We start from the raw sequence: 15,855 nt of genomic DNA, 5'->3' as shown, positions 1-15,855 counted from the left end.
TTAGCTGAACTCCAAGCAAAGTATCTAAATAGGGGCTCAAAGATTCTTGCACCTCACATTACAAAAAATTTCAACAACATCATACAATAGGGGTTCCCTACGGATTGGACAACTAGTTTGAAAATACTTCTTTTCAAGACTGGTGACATCAATAATCCCTCCAATTATAGGACCATGATGATAAACCCTTTGTTTGCAAAGTTATTTGGAAGCAGGCTAGAAAATAAAATCAGCAAGTGGGCAGAAGAAAGAGATAAGCATGCTAAAGGGCAAGCAAGTTTTAGACCTAAACATTCCACAGTTGATCATTGTATAACTTTAAGGCACATCATTGAAAAATTTTGGGAGAAAAAGGAAGAATTCTTTTGTTGCTTTGCTGATTTTAGAAAACTGTTTAACATAGTTCTTAGGGATAAGCTTTAGCACAAAATGGAGGAACTTGGGATTCCTAAGCATTTGAGAGCAATTCTGCATAGGCTGTATGAAGAGGTGAAAGTCAAAATTAGAACTTCAATAGACATTTTTTAAAGTTTTATAAGTAATATTGGGGTCAAGCAAGGTTGTCCACTATCTCCTACCCTTTTTGGTTTATATATTGACAAGCTTGAGGAGTGGTTAAATTCGCAAGGGGGTGATAGTATCAATTTGGGCAAGTTTGTTATAAGGCTTCTTTTGTAGGCAAATGACCTTATTTTGATTGCTAAATCCACTCTTGGTTTGCAAGAGCATTTAGTATCCCTTGAGCATTTTTGTAGAAGGGTGGGGATGCAAGTCAATATTAGCAAAAAGAAAGTAGTGATTTTCTCTAAAAAAGAAAATATAATCAACATAAGTTCTACTTTGAAGGCAACATTATGGAAGAAGTTGCAGATTACAAATACCTCAGAATTGACTTAATTTTTTTTTAAAAGTTGGAATGGCTGTAGAAAGAAAATAACTTTGGGGGGTTAGAAAGCATTTTATGCTTTTCAAAATAGGTGTAGAGAGGCAGAGTTATGGGACTGGAAAACCAATCAAACTCTTTTTGGACTTCTAGTGATTCTCTATGGTTGTGAACTATCGGCCAACAATACATCCGACATGTAGTGGAAACAAATTGAGAAAATTTAGAAGCGTTTAATTACAAACAAATTCAAAATTAAAAGTGCAGTTCCTTATGCTATCTTGTTAAGTGAAACAAGGGTTGCTCCTATTGAAGCAATGACAATGGTGCAAGTCATAAGGCATTTAAAAAAACTTTGAGCAAATGGAGGAGGGTAGATGGCACGAGGTTGACTTTAATGACATATTGTGCAAAAGAAAAAAGACTTGGATCCAACAAAATAACAAATGGTTTAGTAGATGGGTTATTGGTTTGAACACGTGCCCCATAAACATTAAAGAGATAAAGCTTTTGTTATGGATAAGTTCCACAAGCATATTATATTGAAGTGTTTAATCCCAGTCATAATCATCAACAAAAAACGTACATAGAGGTCAATATTTCTTGGAGAGCCAAAATTCTTATTGCTCAGTTAAGGACTAATACTCATCAACTCTGTTGTGAAATAGGGCGCTGGAATAGACCAAAGAAGTGTGGGAGGAAAGCATATGTAATTCTTGTTCTTCCGGAAAAGTGGAAACAAAGAAGCATTTCATTTTAGAATGTGAGGCCTTCAAAGACAAGAAGGAAAATTATGCAGATATTCTGGCAGTTAGCTCTTGGGATAATCTATTTAGCGCAAGGTCTCTTGACAAGCTCAGAGTGTTTATTGTAAGGATTTAGAGAAAAAAGACTAAATACATCAACTAGATGAAGAAGCAATATGTCCCATAAACTATCTTTACCCTCGTGAAGGTTAAAATAATTTGATTTCTTTCCTTCTTTCGATAATTCCATAAAACTACTTTCACACATCACAATAAATTCAACACTATTAAAAAAAATATAACACAGAATATATATTCCGGAAATTTTTTGGTTAAAAAAGCATACAAGGCATTCAATGCCTATTAACCCAAGGGCAAAAATAATTGCTCATTTTAGCCTTTCCAGCTCGATGTCATTAGGGTTTAAGAGAGGTAGTAGGTTTTAAGAGAGGTCGGTCAGTAGGGTTTAAGAGAGGTCGATTGATTACATTGCCCTGAGAAAACTCAGCTCCATTTACCTGTCACGTCCAACTTAGTATCACAGGTTGCCGCGCCAGTTTGAATCTGAAGCACATACGGACATGTCTACCCCTGGAAAGGAAACGAGAACTCCCGCGCGGAAGAAGAATGAATCCTCCCAATCCGAGCCAGAGGTATTTTCAGTTGTAATGATCGTTAACGGCATTAGTTATGTATATTCAATCTAATTTTAGCATTTCAAAGTATATTTTTGAATTTTTTGCCATGTTTCCATGTAAAATTTGCCAATGCAATATGCCCAGGTGGCACTGCAAAGAGTGAACTTCTTCACTTTAGGTGTTACCTCATCAGTGAAACTCCGGACACTTCGTATATTTCATGGATTGTGCCGAGTGTAAACTCATGAGCGCTGATTAAGGGCTTTACTCCGTAAAGACATGAGTTAGCCATACAACAGAGACATCCAATCTGGGATCGACCCCATACCCTGCATTAAAGTCAAAATGCTCGACAATTCGAGCCAGCACGCCGAGCTTTGAACTGCTTATCTATTTGAAAAGATTTTAGCATGGTTACCTGGCTCAGGTTCGGCCAAACCTTCCGGACTGGCTAAACTTGTTCTCACAGAACTTGTGATCCTTCCCTAGAAAAACTGCAAGACAGTAACAACCGAAAAAAATGATTAAACAAATGGAAGAGAAACTGCTTTAGAGGCTCAAGGTCGCTAGGTCATATCCCGACCTGAAAATTTTCGGATTTGGATCCAGAAACTAGAGTGATACCACTTGCAGTTCTTCAACTCAATCTTACAAATTTCCAAACCTTCCGGACTGGCTAAACTGGTTCTCACAGAACTTGTGATCCTTCCCTAGAAAAACTGCAAGACAGTAACAACCGAAAAGAATGATTAAACAAATGGAAGAGAAAATGCTTTAGAGGCTCAAGGTCGCTAGGTCATATCCCATCCTGAAAATTTTCGGATTTGGATCCAGAAACTAGAGTGATACCACTTGCAGTTCTTCAACTCAATCTTGCAAATTTCTCGTGTTTCGTGAATTAAAATACGGCTGTGTTGTTTGACTAATCTGTAAAATCAATGCGTAACTACGGATACATGAATAACAGAAGAATGCATCCACGCTCTTGACACCACAAGGATTTTTTAAAATGGAAAAAAAAACTCTCGGGGTAAAAAGAACTAAATAATATATCAACGCTAAAGCTCAGAGATACAAATGCTACTTTGTCCCTTCCTTCATTAGTCAGTAGATACAGAACGGCTGTCCAATGCAGTCTGTACTTTGATTTACCGAATTGCTGTTAGTACAGCTATTCTGAGATACGGAATGAGAGTCAATACAACTAATATGTCATCATTTTCTTCCAAGCTTTTCTGTCTACTATAAAACATAAAGTAAGTCTACAGCCAAGAAGCCACTTTCAAACTGTTGACAGTTATATTGACATTGCCTTTTTAGATGGCACTTTCTCTACTTATGTGGTTATTTGTTCAAGATTAATAAAATTATCGTATCTGCTTAGGGGCTGCTGCAGGCTCAGCCTTGGTGACCTTCAGAACCTTGGCCAATTTAGCAGGACTTTTCGTGGGCTTAGAAGTCTTTTTGGCCCCAGCTGCTGCCTTGGGCTTTTTTGGTTAGATTGTTACGGATCATCGTCTCCTCACACACTGCCTTATATTGTGGGGGCAGTTTTTCTATATCGAAACTATATATCTTCATTCAGGCTAATCTGATTAAGTCTAGAGTGCATGCCATCGTCGATGTTATGTGACTGATGATCCAAGGAGTTTGCCATAGTGTATTGCAGCAAAATCTGTCAGTCATATTATTTTGTGCACTACTTTTATGCGGCATTTTCTCACGATAAAACTGGAGAATGTTTGCGAGGAAAGAAGCAACCATCACCATTCCTTGAAAAGAAACACAGGTGCTGGCATCTGAAAGGTGAGAAATGCCCACCCCTTTTCACCGCAAGAACAACTTGAAAATGATAAAACTTTGCTGTGACAATATAAGACAATCAAATGGGTCAAAATTGTTTTTCAATTTCCTTTTCCTGTAACTAGATCCTTTACTGATCTAATTCCTTCACTTTATATGATGAAATCACGTTTTTTTTAAATTACTATTTTCCTCTGTAGTGTAATTCACATAAAATGTAGTCCAAAACCCAAGAACACAAAAGAAAAGAGAGATAAATCCTAAGAAAGCTGCCTTTGATAATAAAAAATAGAGAGCTATGTTCACTTGCCTCTTCAAGGGGGGCAATTTCTAGGGCGAATGCTCCAAAATACAACAATTGTTCCTGACTAAGCTTTACATAACCTCCTACCCTATATAGCCATCCATACTACATAGAGAATCTTAACTACCTGTAGACTCCTTATAATGAGGGTCAACCAAATAATCTGGGCCTTATTAATAAAAATACTCTTTTTATAACGAATGGCAATTATCTAATTGTCCAATAGGCCTTATTCAAGGAAAGTGGCTTCATACATTAATAAAGGATCTAAGTAGGGGGTTGGGGTAGGACCTGTACATATTTATTTAATTTTTCCATGGTTATTTGAATGTTCGAGTACTGTGTATTTCTTATAGATTCCATATTTCCTAACCATTTTCTAAACCTTTCAAACTTTTTTTTCACAATGTTGAACTTTTCTGAACTTACCCTCCTTTGGAACCTACCAATCTTTTTGAACCTGGTAAATGTGTACTTTAGGAGACTCATGCCAAGTTTAAGCATCTAACAAAAGTTCAGGGTAGGATATAATCTTGAAGAAATGTGGAGAGTGCCAAACCAACATCATGCTAGACGCTTTATTGTATCTAAGCCAAACCAACATTTAGACGCTTTATTGTATAAGCATTTTATTGGAAGAAATCTAAGGTACATTTTTAGGGTACTCGAGGTTCTCTTTTCATAGGATGTTGAGGTATTTGTTACTATGCTTGAATTGGCTCACACAGAAAGGAGATTCCCTTAGATATCAGTTAAAAAAAATCCAAGACATAGTAAAATTGTCTAATGATGACATGTTTGAGTTCATTGTGATGCCTTGATCTCTGTGGCTTAAATAATTGCCTTTCGACACCATGGGTATTCAATTACATCTATTCACAACTTCTTCCTCCTTAAGTAGCTCTTAACAATTTCTCCATTGTTACTTTATAACGTCACTGCTTTCATTGGAGGAAGTAAGCTCCATGTGCTCTGAAATACTTTTATAAATAATTATATTTTTATTCTTTCCCATTGTTTGTCTCAAGAACCTTAGTCTTCTTCCTTATTTATTTCTCAACCATGGTTTTGAACTCCTTGAATGTTTGAAGAGCATCTGATTTGTAATTATTACAAATACTTGTATTGAGGCCAATTGCTAGGGGTTATAGAGACAAGACCCCTTTGCTCTCATTTTTCACCCGCAACAATTATTTGATCTCTTATATTTTGGAGTCAGTGAGATGACACAAGTTTGAATAAGCTTATGGCAGCTTCAAACTATATAATTGGTTTCCCAAATAAAGAACATTGGTTTTGATTAAATTCTAAGTAATTGGACACAACTCCCAAGGGTGTTGTGTCCATATCCTACTTGTTGGACACATTACACTTTGGGATGGGTGTTTGGCACATGTCCAAATATAAGGTGCATGGTTGATAACATGACGTGTCTTGACATGTTCGACATGTGTACACAAAGAAGAGACCTGTGAGGCCTCTAAATGGCATTTTTCACTCCTTTTGCTCCCTTTCAATTGCAAGGAAGGAGCTCTCCAATCTATCATTGTGTAGGTGAAGGGTAAAATTGATCCTCTCGCAGGTGGAGAGATTTCATGGAGGAGGAGAAGAGCGTTTAGAAGGATATATTAGGATAGAGCATCCCTTGATGAGGTGGAGGAGGTATTTATAAATTTTCCATTGCTACTAGGAGATTTGGAGGCTATGATGTGCCTAGATAAAATAAGATAGATAAGATAATTGTATTAATGTCCAATGAATGACCACAAAAGTAGGTGAATAACATTGTTGAGTGCAATAGATAAGATAATTATATTAATGTTCAATGAATGAACACAAAAGTGGGTTAATAGGATTGCTAAGTACAACGATGTCAATAGTAAATACAAAGCAGGAGTACCAAAATGTCTCCTATATAAAGAACAAGAAGTAAATTAAAACCAAGAACTCTATATGCTTAAACATGGAAAAACCCTTGAATCCAAGTGCAAGCGATTGCAATGGGAGGGAGATGTATAAAGGGAAAGGATATAGGGATTGGATCATGGTCCATTAGATCTATCTCTCCTAATATCCGAGGATGAATGAAGAAAATTCAAAATGGAATCTTGCCCTAAGGAAGAGCTGGGGGAAGATCTGGATCCTCTACTGCGCTGCTGCCTAAAAGAAGGAACTCACTACTAATGTCTAGGTGATCTTATCTGCATGTTGGTAAGGGATTTGGTTTGGCGTTGTCTCTAGGATATATGGGAAGGGGAAATGGTCCCTTGGGTATGCATTGATTTGAGTTAGAAGCAATGTTGCCATCAAGTTGTCTCTTAGTGCCTCTAGCTGATGGGAGCATAGTAAAAAAGGAAGTAATTTTTTGAATGGGATTTGGCCTAGGAAGAGGTTGGAGAATGTGGGCATGAAGTCTAAAGACCTCCTGTGTGTAAAGGGCTACACATATCTAGTCTGAGTATCGAAAGAAGCTGGATAGAGTTTGGATTCCCCTGAACAAGCAATGAATTCTCCCACGAATCTGATAATAAATAGGGCATGTTATTGCAAAATCTAGCACCATAGTGCAAAGCCTCTCTAACCACTCTAGATTAAGGGCAACGGTGGGATCAACCACCACTTTCACCTTATGACTATACCCCTAATGTTCTATGAATTAATTCCTCTGCCCACAAGGGAAGCTTCCCCAATATATCTCAAAGATTAGATAATCCAAGAACTTGTTGAATTTTCTAAGTCTATCCGTTAGAAAATTAAACTGTATTTTGCTGGTTTATTTCTTCTACTTGTAAATTATGAACAAGTTATTTAACACATTTAAATACCGAAATAAACACAATACAATCACAACATCTACAAATCATTAGCTGAAAGAAAACAAACACACAAGTGACACCGTTATTTTTGGACAAATGTCCCTGGAAAAAACCCAATGCAGGAAAACCGTTGCAGCTATTTTTAGGGTTTATTATTATGCAGGATTTCCTTGAGTACAATTGGGTGCCTAACTGGCTCACCCGACAGAGAAAAATACACGGTAGCAATACGTCTATATTCGGAAACAGGTATTCAGAAAATCTGTTCCACGAAACCCTCTCTAGCGACTCTGAAGCTCAACGCTGGCCTTTCTGGCCTTTGCGTCTGCCTCCTGCTGACTTGCGTTAGCCCTAGGACCCTTTGTGTCAACCCTCTGAGGCACTGCGTAGCCTCTAGGACCCTTTGCGTCACTCCAGCAGCCTCTGTGTCACTCCAGAAGCCTCTCCGTGGATGACGCAGTCCCTTTGGCCTCTGTGCTGTCTCTGCTGGACTCTGTGTGGCCTGAACTGGTTGCTGCTCTCGCTCTCCCTACTTCTGCGTTGGTCTCTTGGTACTGTCTCTACCTCTCTGTCCAGTACTCACTGCCCCTCGTTGTTGATCACTGATTCACTTTTGATTAGCAACCTCGCTCTAGCAAAATGAATGACTAATCACTCTGGTGTGTTCTCTAGTTGACCCTTAAGCCTCTTCTTATACTTTTCTCGTTGGTCCTTCAATGACCGAGCTTAAATCTCTAATCAACGGCTAAGATTAGATTTGGCTTGATCCATGAATTTTGGAACCTTCTAACCCAACTTTATATTAAGACCCATTAATATTTAATTTATCCTAAGTCTAGACTTAGGAACTCCGTTAAAAATATTAATTATTTTAATATCTCCCAAATTGGGTACAATCTGTCCAAACCATTTCTGGGTCTTGGAGAACTCATGTGCTTTAGCCTCTCCACCAATTTTCATGGCTAGAGCACATCTGATGCTACCTTAAATCAACACTCCCTCTTAGCGAGGACTGTGCTCTAGCAAGACTCCACATTGAGCATCACCCTGATTATCCGACACTGGTACCTGTGCTGATGTTAGGCCTCCCCGGCCAACATCCTCTGCACTATTGCATCTTGTACTGCTACCCATGGCCTTGCCACTGCCACTGCTGCATCCGTACGACAACTCCCTCTGCATGTGTGCTGTTGCTGCTCCATACTCCCAGTACTGCATCTGCGCTGTATCCCCCTCTCATCATGTTGCATCGTTCTATTGCATACTGCTACTACACTGCAACTTAGTTACTGAGAAGTAAGTAATTGATCCACCCAACTTCTGACATCCTTGTCAGGCTAGAAACACTCCCGATGCTGAAGCTCCCTCTGCCGCTAACAAGTGCTCCCTCTACTGACCTCTGCGTTGTTGCAACAACTCCCTACATCTCACATTATTGCAAACCTCTTTGTGCCATCCTGCATTGTTGTAACACTCTCTGTGCCTCTCGCACTGTTGCAAACCTCTTAACACTCTCTGTGCCTCTTGCACTGTTGCAAACCTCTCTGTGTCATCCTGCACTGTTGCAACACTCTCTGTGCCTCTCGCACTGCTGCAACCTACTAGCCTTGCGTTGCCTGGGGACCCCTGCACTGTAGCAATCTCTGTCGCTTCATTCACATCCGTTACTACCAACATCCGCCGGTCCTGCTACTCTCTCTTCGGGGCTCTCGTAGCAAGGTATAATCCAAGAGGTTGGGTACCTCAAAGACCTTGCCCCTCATCGCCTGTAGTCTTCCTGACTACAGCTCGATGTTTCCCCACTTCTTCTCAAGTGGCACATGAGCACTCATGGCACAATCGTCATCCTCCTCGACTTCTTTCTCCGCCTTCGCTGGTGCTGCCTTAGAGTCAAAAGCCTCTCCCTTACTCTTCTTCCTCGGACATTGGTTCACATAGTGACCCAGTTCCCCACAATGGAAGCACTTGACCTTGGAGAGGTCTTCTTCTTCCTCTTCTCCTGCTTTCTCGCAGATGCCAGCGCTGCATTCTCTTCCTCTTCTTTCTTGATCTTGACCCCTTTGCTGTTACTCCCGTCTTGGTCAGCTGTCTGATCTCTTATTGATGAAGAGCCGCCCATAGTTCTTCCCAATCTGGAAGACTCGCCCTGCCCAGTATGATATGGACAAATGTCTCCCACTCCTCGGAGACTGCGTTAAGTGCGGTCCTCACCATCAACTCCCGATCCGGCGTGGCCCCTATGGAAGTCAGTTGGTCACGAATCTCCTTCAACTGATCGAGGAAGAGATCTAATTGCTCTCCCTTTTGCATCTAGTATGACCTTAGCTGATTCTCCAAGAGCCTCTTCCTCTGCACGAAAGTATGCTGGTACAATGTCTTCAAAGTGTCCCACATCTCCTTTACCGTTTCCTTCTCGGCAATATGTTGGACCACATGATCTTTGACCCCATCAAGGGTGATGCACTTTGCCTTAGCCATTGCCTCCTCGTACCTATCATTAGCTACCGGGTCAACTGGGATAGCCATTACTCTCAAGGCGAAGCCCTTGATATGATGTCTGACAAGATCTTGGCCTTCCAGACCACAAAATTGGACGCTCCGTCTAATCTGTCATAATCTCTCAGCCCATTCACGACCATCTCTTTACTCTTCTCTGTCAACTCCTCTGAGTCTCTCTACTTCCCGTCTGGAAGTTCTTGGTTCGACTCCTCTGTGTCTCTCTACTTCCCGTTTGGAAGTTCTCTTCTGGACTCCCTCTGAGTCCCTATTTCCCTCCTGGAAATCCTTTTGCCAATTGTCAAGTTGCTCCTCTTCGATTGTCTGTGCAACTGCAACACTAATCCGGATTCCTTGGCTAGAAATCTGCCTTGGCAACAACTCCCTCTACCTTGGTTTTGCCCTGTTAGGTACTGTTCTAACCATAGTACCCCACCAGCTTCTCTCCCTCAAACTGCCCACAGCTTCCTTCGGCCCAACAACTGAAGGATTGAGCCTCTTGCCTCTGTGCAATCTCGGCACCGACAAAACAACTCCCTCAGCCAACTGCTTTAGCCCTCCTGGCCTCTGCGTGAGCCTCTCTCAGCCCTCCTCAGCCTCTGCTTTGGCCTCTCTCTGGCCTAGACTGATGACGTAGTCCCTCTGCGTCAACCCTTCCTCTGTCACTTCTGCGAGGATCAACTACTGTCACTCAGGACAATTGATTCTGCTGCAAATGCCCTGCTCAACTGACGCCTTTAGCTCTTCTGTGATTTGCAACCATGCTCTAATACCATGTTGAATTTTCTAAGTCTATATGTTTGAAAATTAATCTGTATTCTGCTAGTTTATTTCTTCTACTTGTAAATTCTGAACAAGTTATTTAAAACATTTAAATATCGAAATAAACGCAATACATTCGCAACATCTACAGATCATTAGCTGAAAGAAAACAAACACACAAGTGACACTGTTATTTTTGGACAAATGTCCCCGGAAAAACCCAATGCAGAAAATGGTGTAGCTATTCTGAGGGTTTATTATTATGCAATATTTCCTTGAGTACAATTGGGTGCCTAACCAGCTCACCGACAGAGAGAAATACACGGCAACAATACCTCTATATTTGGAAACATGTATTCAGAATACCTGTCCCACGAGTGAAGAACACAAGGCCGCCATCGACTCACTATTCATATGGTGAGGGATTGGATCGAGAGATGGGAATCGTAAATCGTAAGAGATCAAGATGTGGCAGGTAGTGCATCATTGGTAAGCGTGTGGTAGCATAAGGGGTAGGGTGAGAACCTTAGGGAATAGATCGAGTGAGAGAGATGGGAATTTCACTAACGAAAGTGGGTGTATCCAGATGATAGAGAGATAATGTGAACGCGGCCTATGAGTAAAAAGCTGTGAATGCGTCCTCGCCCTCTTTATGTCAGGCGAGACTCTAAAGCTCAACACTGGCCCCTTTGGCCTCTGCGTCAACCTCCTGCTGACCTGCGTCAGCCCCAGGATCCTCTGCGTCAGCCCTCTAAGGCACTGCGCAACCTCTAGGACCCTCTGCGTCACTCCAACAACCTCTGCGTGGATGATGCAGTCCCTCTGGCCTCTGCGCTCTCTGTTGGACTCTGTGTGGCCTGAACTGGTTGCTACTCTCGCTCTCCCTGCTTCTGCGATGGTCTCTCAGTAGTCTCTGCCTCTCTGTCTAGTACTCACTGCCTCTCGCTGCTGATCACTGATTCACTTTTTCTTAGCAACCCCGTTCTAGCAAAATGAATGATTGATCACTCTGGTGTGTTCTCCAACTGACCCTCAAGCCTCTTATACTTTTCTCGTTGGTCGTTCAATGACCGAGATTAAATCTCTAATCAACGGATAAGATTAGATTTGGCTTGATCCATGACTTTTGGAACCTTCTGTTAAAATTGGAAACTAGGGCAAAACTTCATGTGGGTCATCTCATTCATGGTTGATAATATTTTTATTAGATTCCTCTCGTTGAGAGGTGTAGGATTGATATAAAGATCATCCGATTTCGATAAGTATTCATGGAGATATGAATTTATTTTGATTATGGAATTATTATCAAGTCGACCTACAACTCTTGTAGGCTCAGAAGCCCAACAGTCGCATCTATTCAAACACCAACATTGTGTATAAATATAGGAGGACTTTTCCTCATTTGGACGCACTTATCTCATCACATCTCTCTCTCTCTATTGCGCAGAAAAGAGTCTCTTCTCTACTGCGCAAAAAAGGGTCTCTCCCTCACACATGTGAAGCCGGAAGTCGCTGAAAATGACGCTGCAACTGCAGAAGTAAAGATTGACCTGCGTGGACTAGAAGATCTCCTCATTTGAACTGCGCTGTAGGTTCATCCGAACCTCCTTTGAAAGCTGTAACTTTTGGTGGTGGAATCATGTCAATCAGACGAACGGTTTGCAAGATATCGATTGCCCTAGTTTGAAGCCGGAAGCTGCTGAAACTGAAGCTGCAACTGGAGAAGTAAAGATTGACCTGCGTGGACTAGAAGATCTCCTCATTTGAACTGCGCTATAGGTTCATCCGAACCTCCTCTAAAAGCCGCAACTTTTGGTGGTGGAATAATGTCAATCTGACGAATGGTTTGCAAGATATCGATTGCCCTAGTTTGAAGCTGGAAGCCGCTGAAACTGAAGCTGCAACTGCAGAAGTAAAGATTGACCTGCGTGAACTAGAAGTCTCCTCATCTGAACTGCGTTGTAGGTTCATCTGAACCTCCTTTGAAAGCCGCAACTTTTGGTGGTGGAATCAAGCCGATTTGACGGTCGGTTTGTGAGATATCGTCTGCCCTAGTTTGATAATGAAGCCGCTAATGCTGATAATGCTGATCTAGGGTTTGTTACTACTGATATGAATCAGATTTATTGTACTATTTCTCTCTGCTGAATTATTGAAGATAAAAGAAGATTTGATCAAAGGGTTTCTCCACACATTGTGGGGTTTGTCCCTGGCTAGCTGTCACATCTTGTGTCTCTTGTCTTGACTTGTTTTCTGTCGATCGTTTAATGTTCTATCTGCACTTTACTTTATGTACATGTGATTGCTAATCTATGGAATATAATAAGAAAAAGAAGTAAACTGTTATAAGCATAGAACATACCATAACTTAACACCTTCTAACCCAGTTTTATATTAATACCCATTAATATTTTAATTTTCCTAAGTTTAGACTTAGGAACTCCATTAAAAATATTAATTATTTTAATATCTCCCAAATCGGGTACAATCTGGCCAAACCATTTTTGGGTCTTGGAGATCTCATGTGCTTTAGCCTCTCCACCAATTTTGATGGCTAGAGCACATTTGATGCTACCCCAAATCAACAGAACTCTCAATTTAAATGCCCTCCAAGGGTTCCATAAAATAAAACACCCAAGGATAATGTTCAATAAAGAAAGGCTCTGAGTGAGATAAGATAATGAATTGAAAGGACCTATGACTAAATCTAGAGGGCTTGGAAAGTCCTAGGGAGGCTCAATTAGATCCCAAACACATGCTACCTTTAAATTAATAAAGTTGTTATAAATTAGGGTTTTTGAAAAGCACAATTTACAACACGCAAAATTTAGGACAACAATAATAAAATAACCTTTAAATGACGAATAATCATAAATAAACAAGGACTATTGAATGAGTAAATAAGGAAACAAGTTCCGATATCTTTTCAATGGCTGAAAATGCATAAAACAACTACAAAACCCTAGGCCTCAACCCTAAAAAGATGGTTGGAAAATGCATAAAAATGATATTTTGATTTTTCAATTTAGAAGATGTAAAGCATAACCTAGGACTATGAGGTCCAAGGTATTTTATGTTATTAAATGCAGATTTTGCTTTAACCTAATCTTATTTTACCCTAGAAAACATAAAAATAAAATAAAATTTAGGGCTTACTTTTTTATAACAATTGACACACCAAATAGACTAGTACCTTTCTGATACCTTGGGCTAAGGGAGTTAAAGGGCGAGGTCTATGGCTTAAGACTTGATTGGAGCAAGTTAAGATAGAGAAAATCCCTCCACCAAAACCCTATTGACTTTCAATCAATTGGAGATTTAAGAGCAAGGAAACTATATTAAGGTTCCTTGATGGAAAATAGGTGAAATTTTTGCAAAAGGAGATGTTAGAGCCATAAAAGATTCAATACATAAAGATGAAAATTTCAATGAAACTCTAATTCTACAATAATTGCAAAATAGAAATGATACTCACAATAAAGTTGCACAAATTACAAGAGAATCACTTTGTTTATCTAAGAGAAAATCCCACCAATCACAATATCCTCCTAGGACAATTCGCTACATCAATGCTCCAATGCATCCAAGAGAAAAAGAACTAGAAATGAGTGTGTGACAATGATCCTCTCCAAATCGATTTCCCTCTATTTATATGAGGGCAGTCGAGTCAATTTTGGAGTAAGATTTAGTAAAAGCCCTAAAAATAATAAACTATGTGATTACAAGTAGGTCATAAGTTGACCTAAAAGATAGCTTTCTCAATTATAAAACATAACAAAAAGCCTCTCTTTAGCTCACACATGTGAGCAAAAGACCACTCCAAGGGTGACATCATCCTCTAAAAGTGAATATCTCCATCAAAGTGTGCCATGGATGAGTCAAAAGAGTGCTCTTCACTCAAAAGGCCATCTCCTCACCAACAAGTGTCCAATCATCAAGCAAACCCCTCCTCATCAATACGTCATCATCAACTAGGTCCACATCATCACTCCAAGCCACATGAGAGGAACGTCACAAGGCTAGGGTATGATGTCATCATTTAGAAAAGTGACCATCCATCCTAGAAGGATCTCAGGCCATCATCATCATCGAACTAACTTAGAAACAGGGCAACGTCCATCAAGAAAGTACAATGCTAACCTAGGGGTGTTCTGCAGTCTCTAGGGTATTATTGTCTTCTAAGCGACGCCTTGTCTCCAACATGTAGTGTTCCAAGTTTTGGAGGGAGAAGAGAAGTTCATTATCAATGTTAGATACATCCTAAGGTCAATGCTCATAAAGTGGTCAATTTCTTGGTTGTGGTGCCCAAAATGGTCATCAAATGGGGTTGGACGTCCTTTCTGAAGTGTTGGAGAAATCTCAAACAATCCCTCAAGGGATGGCAATTGTACTTGGGAGTAAGCATTTGAAACATACCCTCAAAATCAAGTGAGATCATCATCTCAGGTAAAATAACCATGAGAGTATCACAATGGGCCATATCTAGTGCAAAAAGCATCAAAGTACTTCACACAAGCATCAAGTTCTAATGCCTTTCTAGCTTGTGATTTGTAAACAAGTTACCATGCTTAGATAGTGGAGGGTTATCCAACGACCTTGTTAGGTGCTTCCAACTCCAAGGGGAGGAACAATTCCTAGGCCAAGCCATCAATCGACAAGTGCAAATGGTTAGTGATATGGTAGGGGTTTACTTCATGGAGGATGCAACAATGTTTATATTAGCTATGAAATTCCATCATCCTTTGGCTTTATAATATGAAGAGACAGCAATCTTGGTACCAAAGGTACCCTTTTCCTTGACCTCTTTTTACAACCCCTCTTGTGTGCCTTTTTCTTCCATAGGTTGGGTCACAAATTTTTATTTATGCATCATTGATCCCTTAAAGATAAAGCGATTTATTGCTCATCAGGGTTGGGATACTCATAGTTCCTTTTATTTTGATTGTTCATGCATTAGCTAGGAATTGGGTGAGGGCTAATGAGGGGGTAGAGCTTAGTTTAGGTTTTTTCCCATGTACTTTATTATATCCTAACCATTTTTTTATTGGTTTTATCGTTTTGGCTCATGCTTTCTCTTTTCTTTCTGCTACATCAACCTCTAGGGCAAAGTTTTTGGGCCCTTACCGAGGAATGAGGAAAACAGGGAGTCAATATTGGTGACAATTAGTAATAAAGCCAAAGATGAATGTGGATACAAGAGATAGATAAAAAGTGTTAAGTATCGATTACCATGGACACACAATATCAAACAATGCCTCCTATTTGTGCCCTTCTTAGACAATGGAAAGAAAGGCCTCAAGGAAGGTCACATTGGACTAGGGGCAAGGGATAACCACCAAGGTGATGCATGGGAACAAGATACTATAAAAAATGGTATATCATCCAATTCAACCTATGATCCATACTA

At 40.1% G+C, this 15,855-nt stretch overlaps 1 protein-coding gene across 6 annotated transcripts in view; it reads left to right on the top strand.

The window, feature by feature from the left end:
- The first annotated feature begins 1,987 nt into the window (after nucleotides 1-1,987).
- Nucleotides 1,988-15,855, top strand: part of LOC149138257 (uncharacterized) — a 190,880-nt gene continuing 177,012 nt past the window's right edge. For 4 of the 6 annotated variants that reach the window (XM_089446638.1, XM_089446642.1, XM_089446639.1 and 1 more), the window contains exon 1: nucleotides 1,989-2,282. In XM_089446638.1, the coding sequence (XP_089302764.1) occupies nucleotides 2,211-2,282 (72 nt within the window). In that variant the 5' untranslated portion in view covers nucleotides 1,989-2,210. Of the gene's footprint in view, nucleotides 2,283-15,855 lie in introns of all 6 variants that reach the window. The other 2 variants (XM_089446641.1, XM_089446640.1) reach the window with 2 other exon arrangements.

Source organism: Pinus tabuliformis, chromosome X (genome assembly GCF_031772625.1).
Source record: "Pinus tabuliformis cultivar Carrire ecotype Pingquan chromosome X, CPIR1, whole genome shotgun sequence".
NCBI lineage: Eukaryota > Viridiplantae > Streptophyta > Pinopsida > Pinales > Pinaceae > Pinus > Pinus tabuliformis.
Note: the sequence above shows the minus strand (reverse complement) of the source record. Positions and strands in the feature narration are given on the sequence as shown.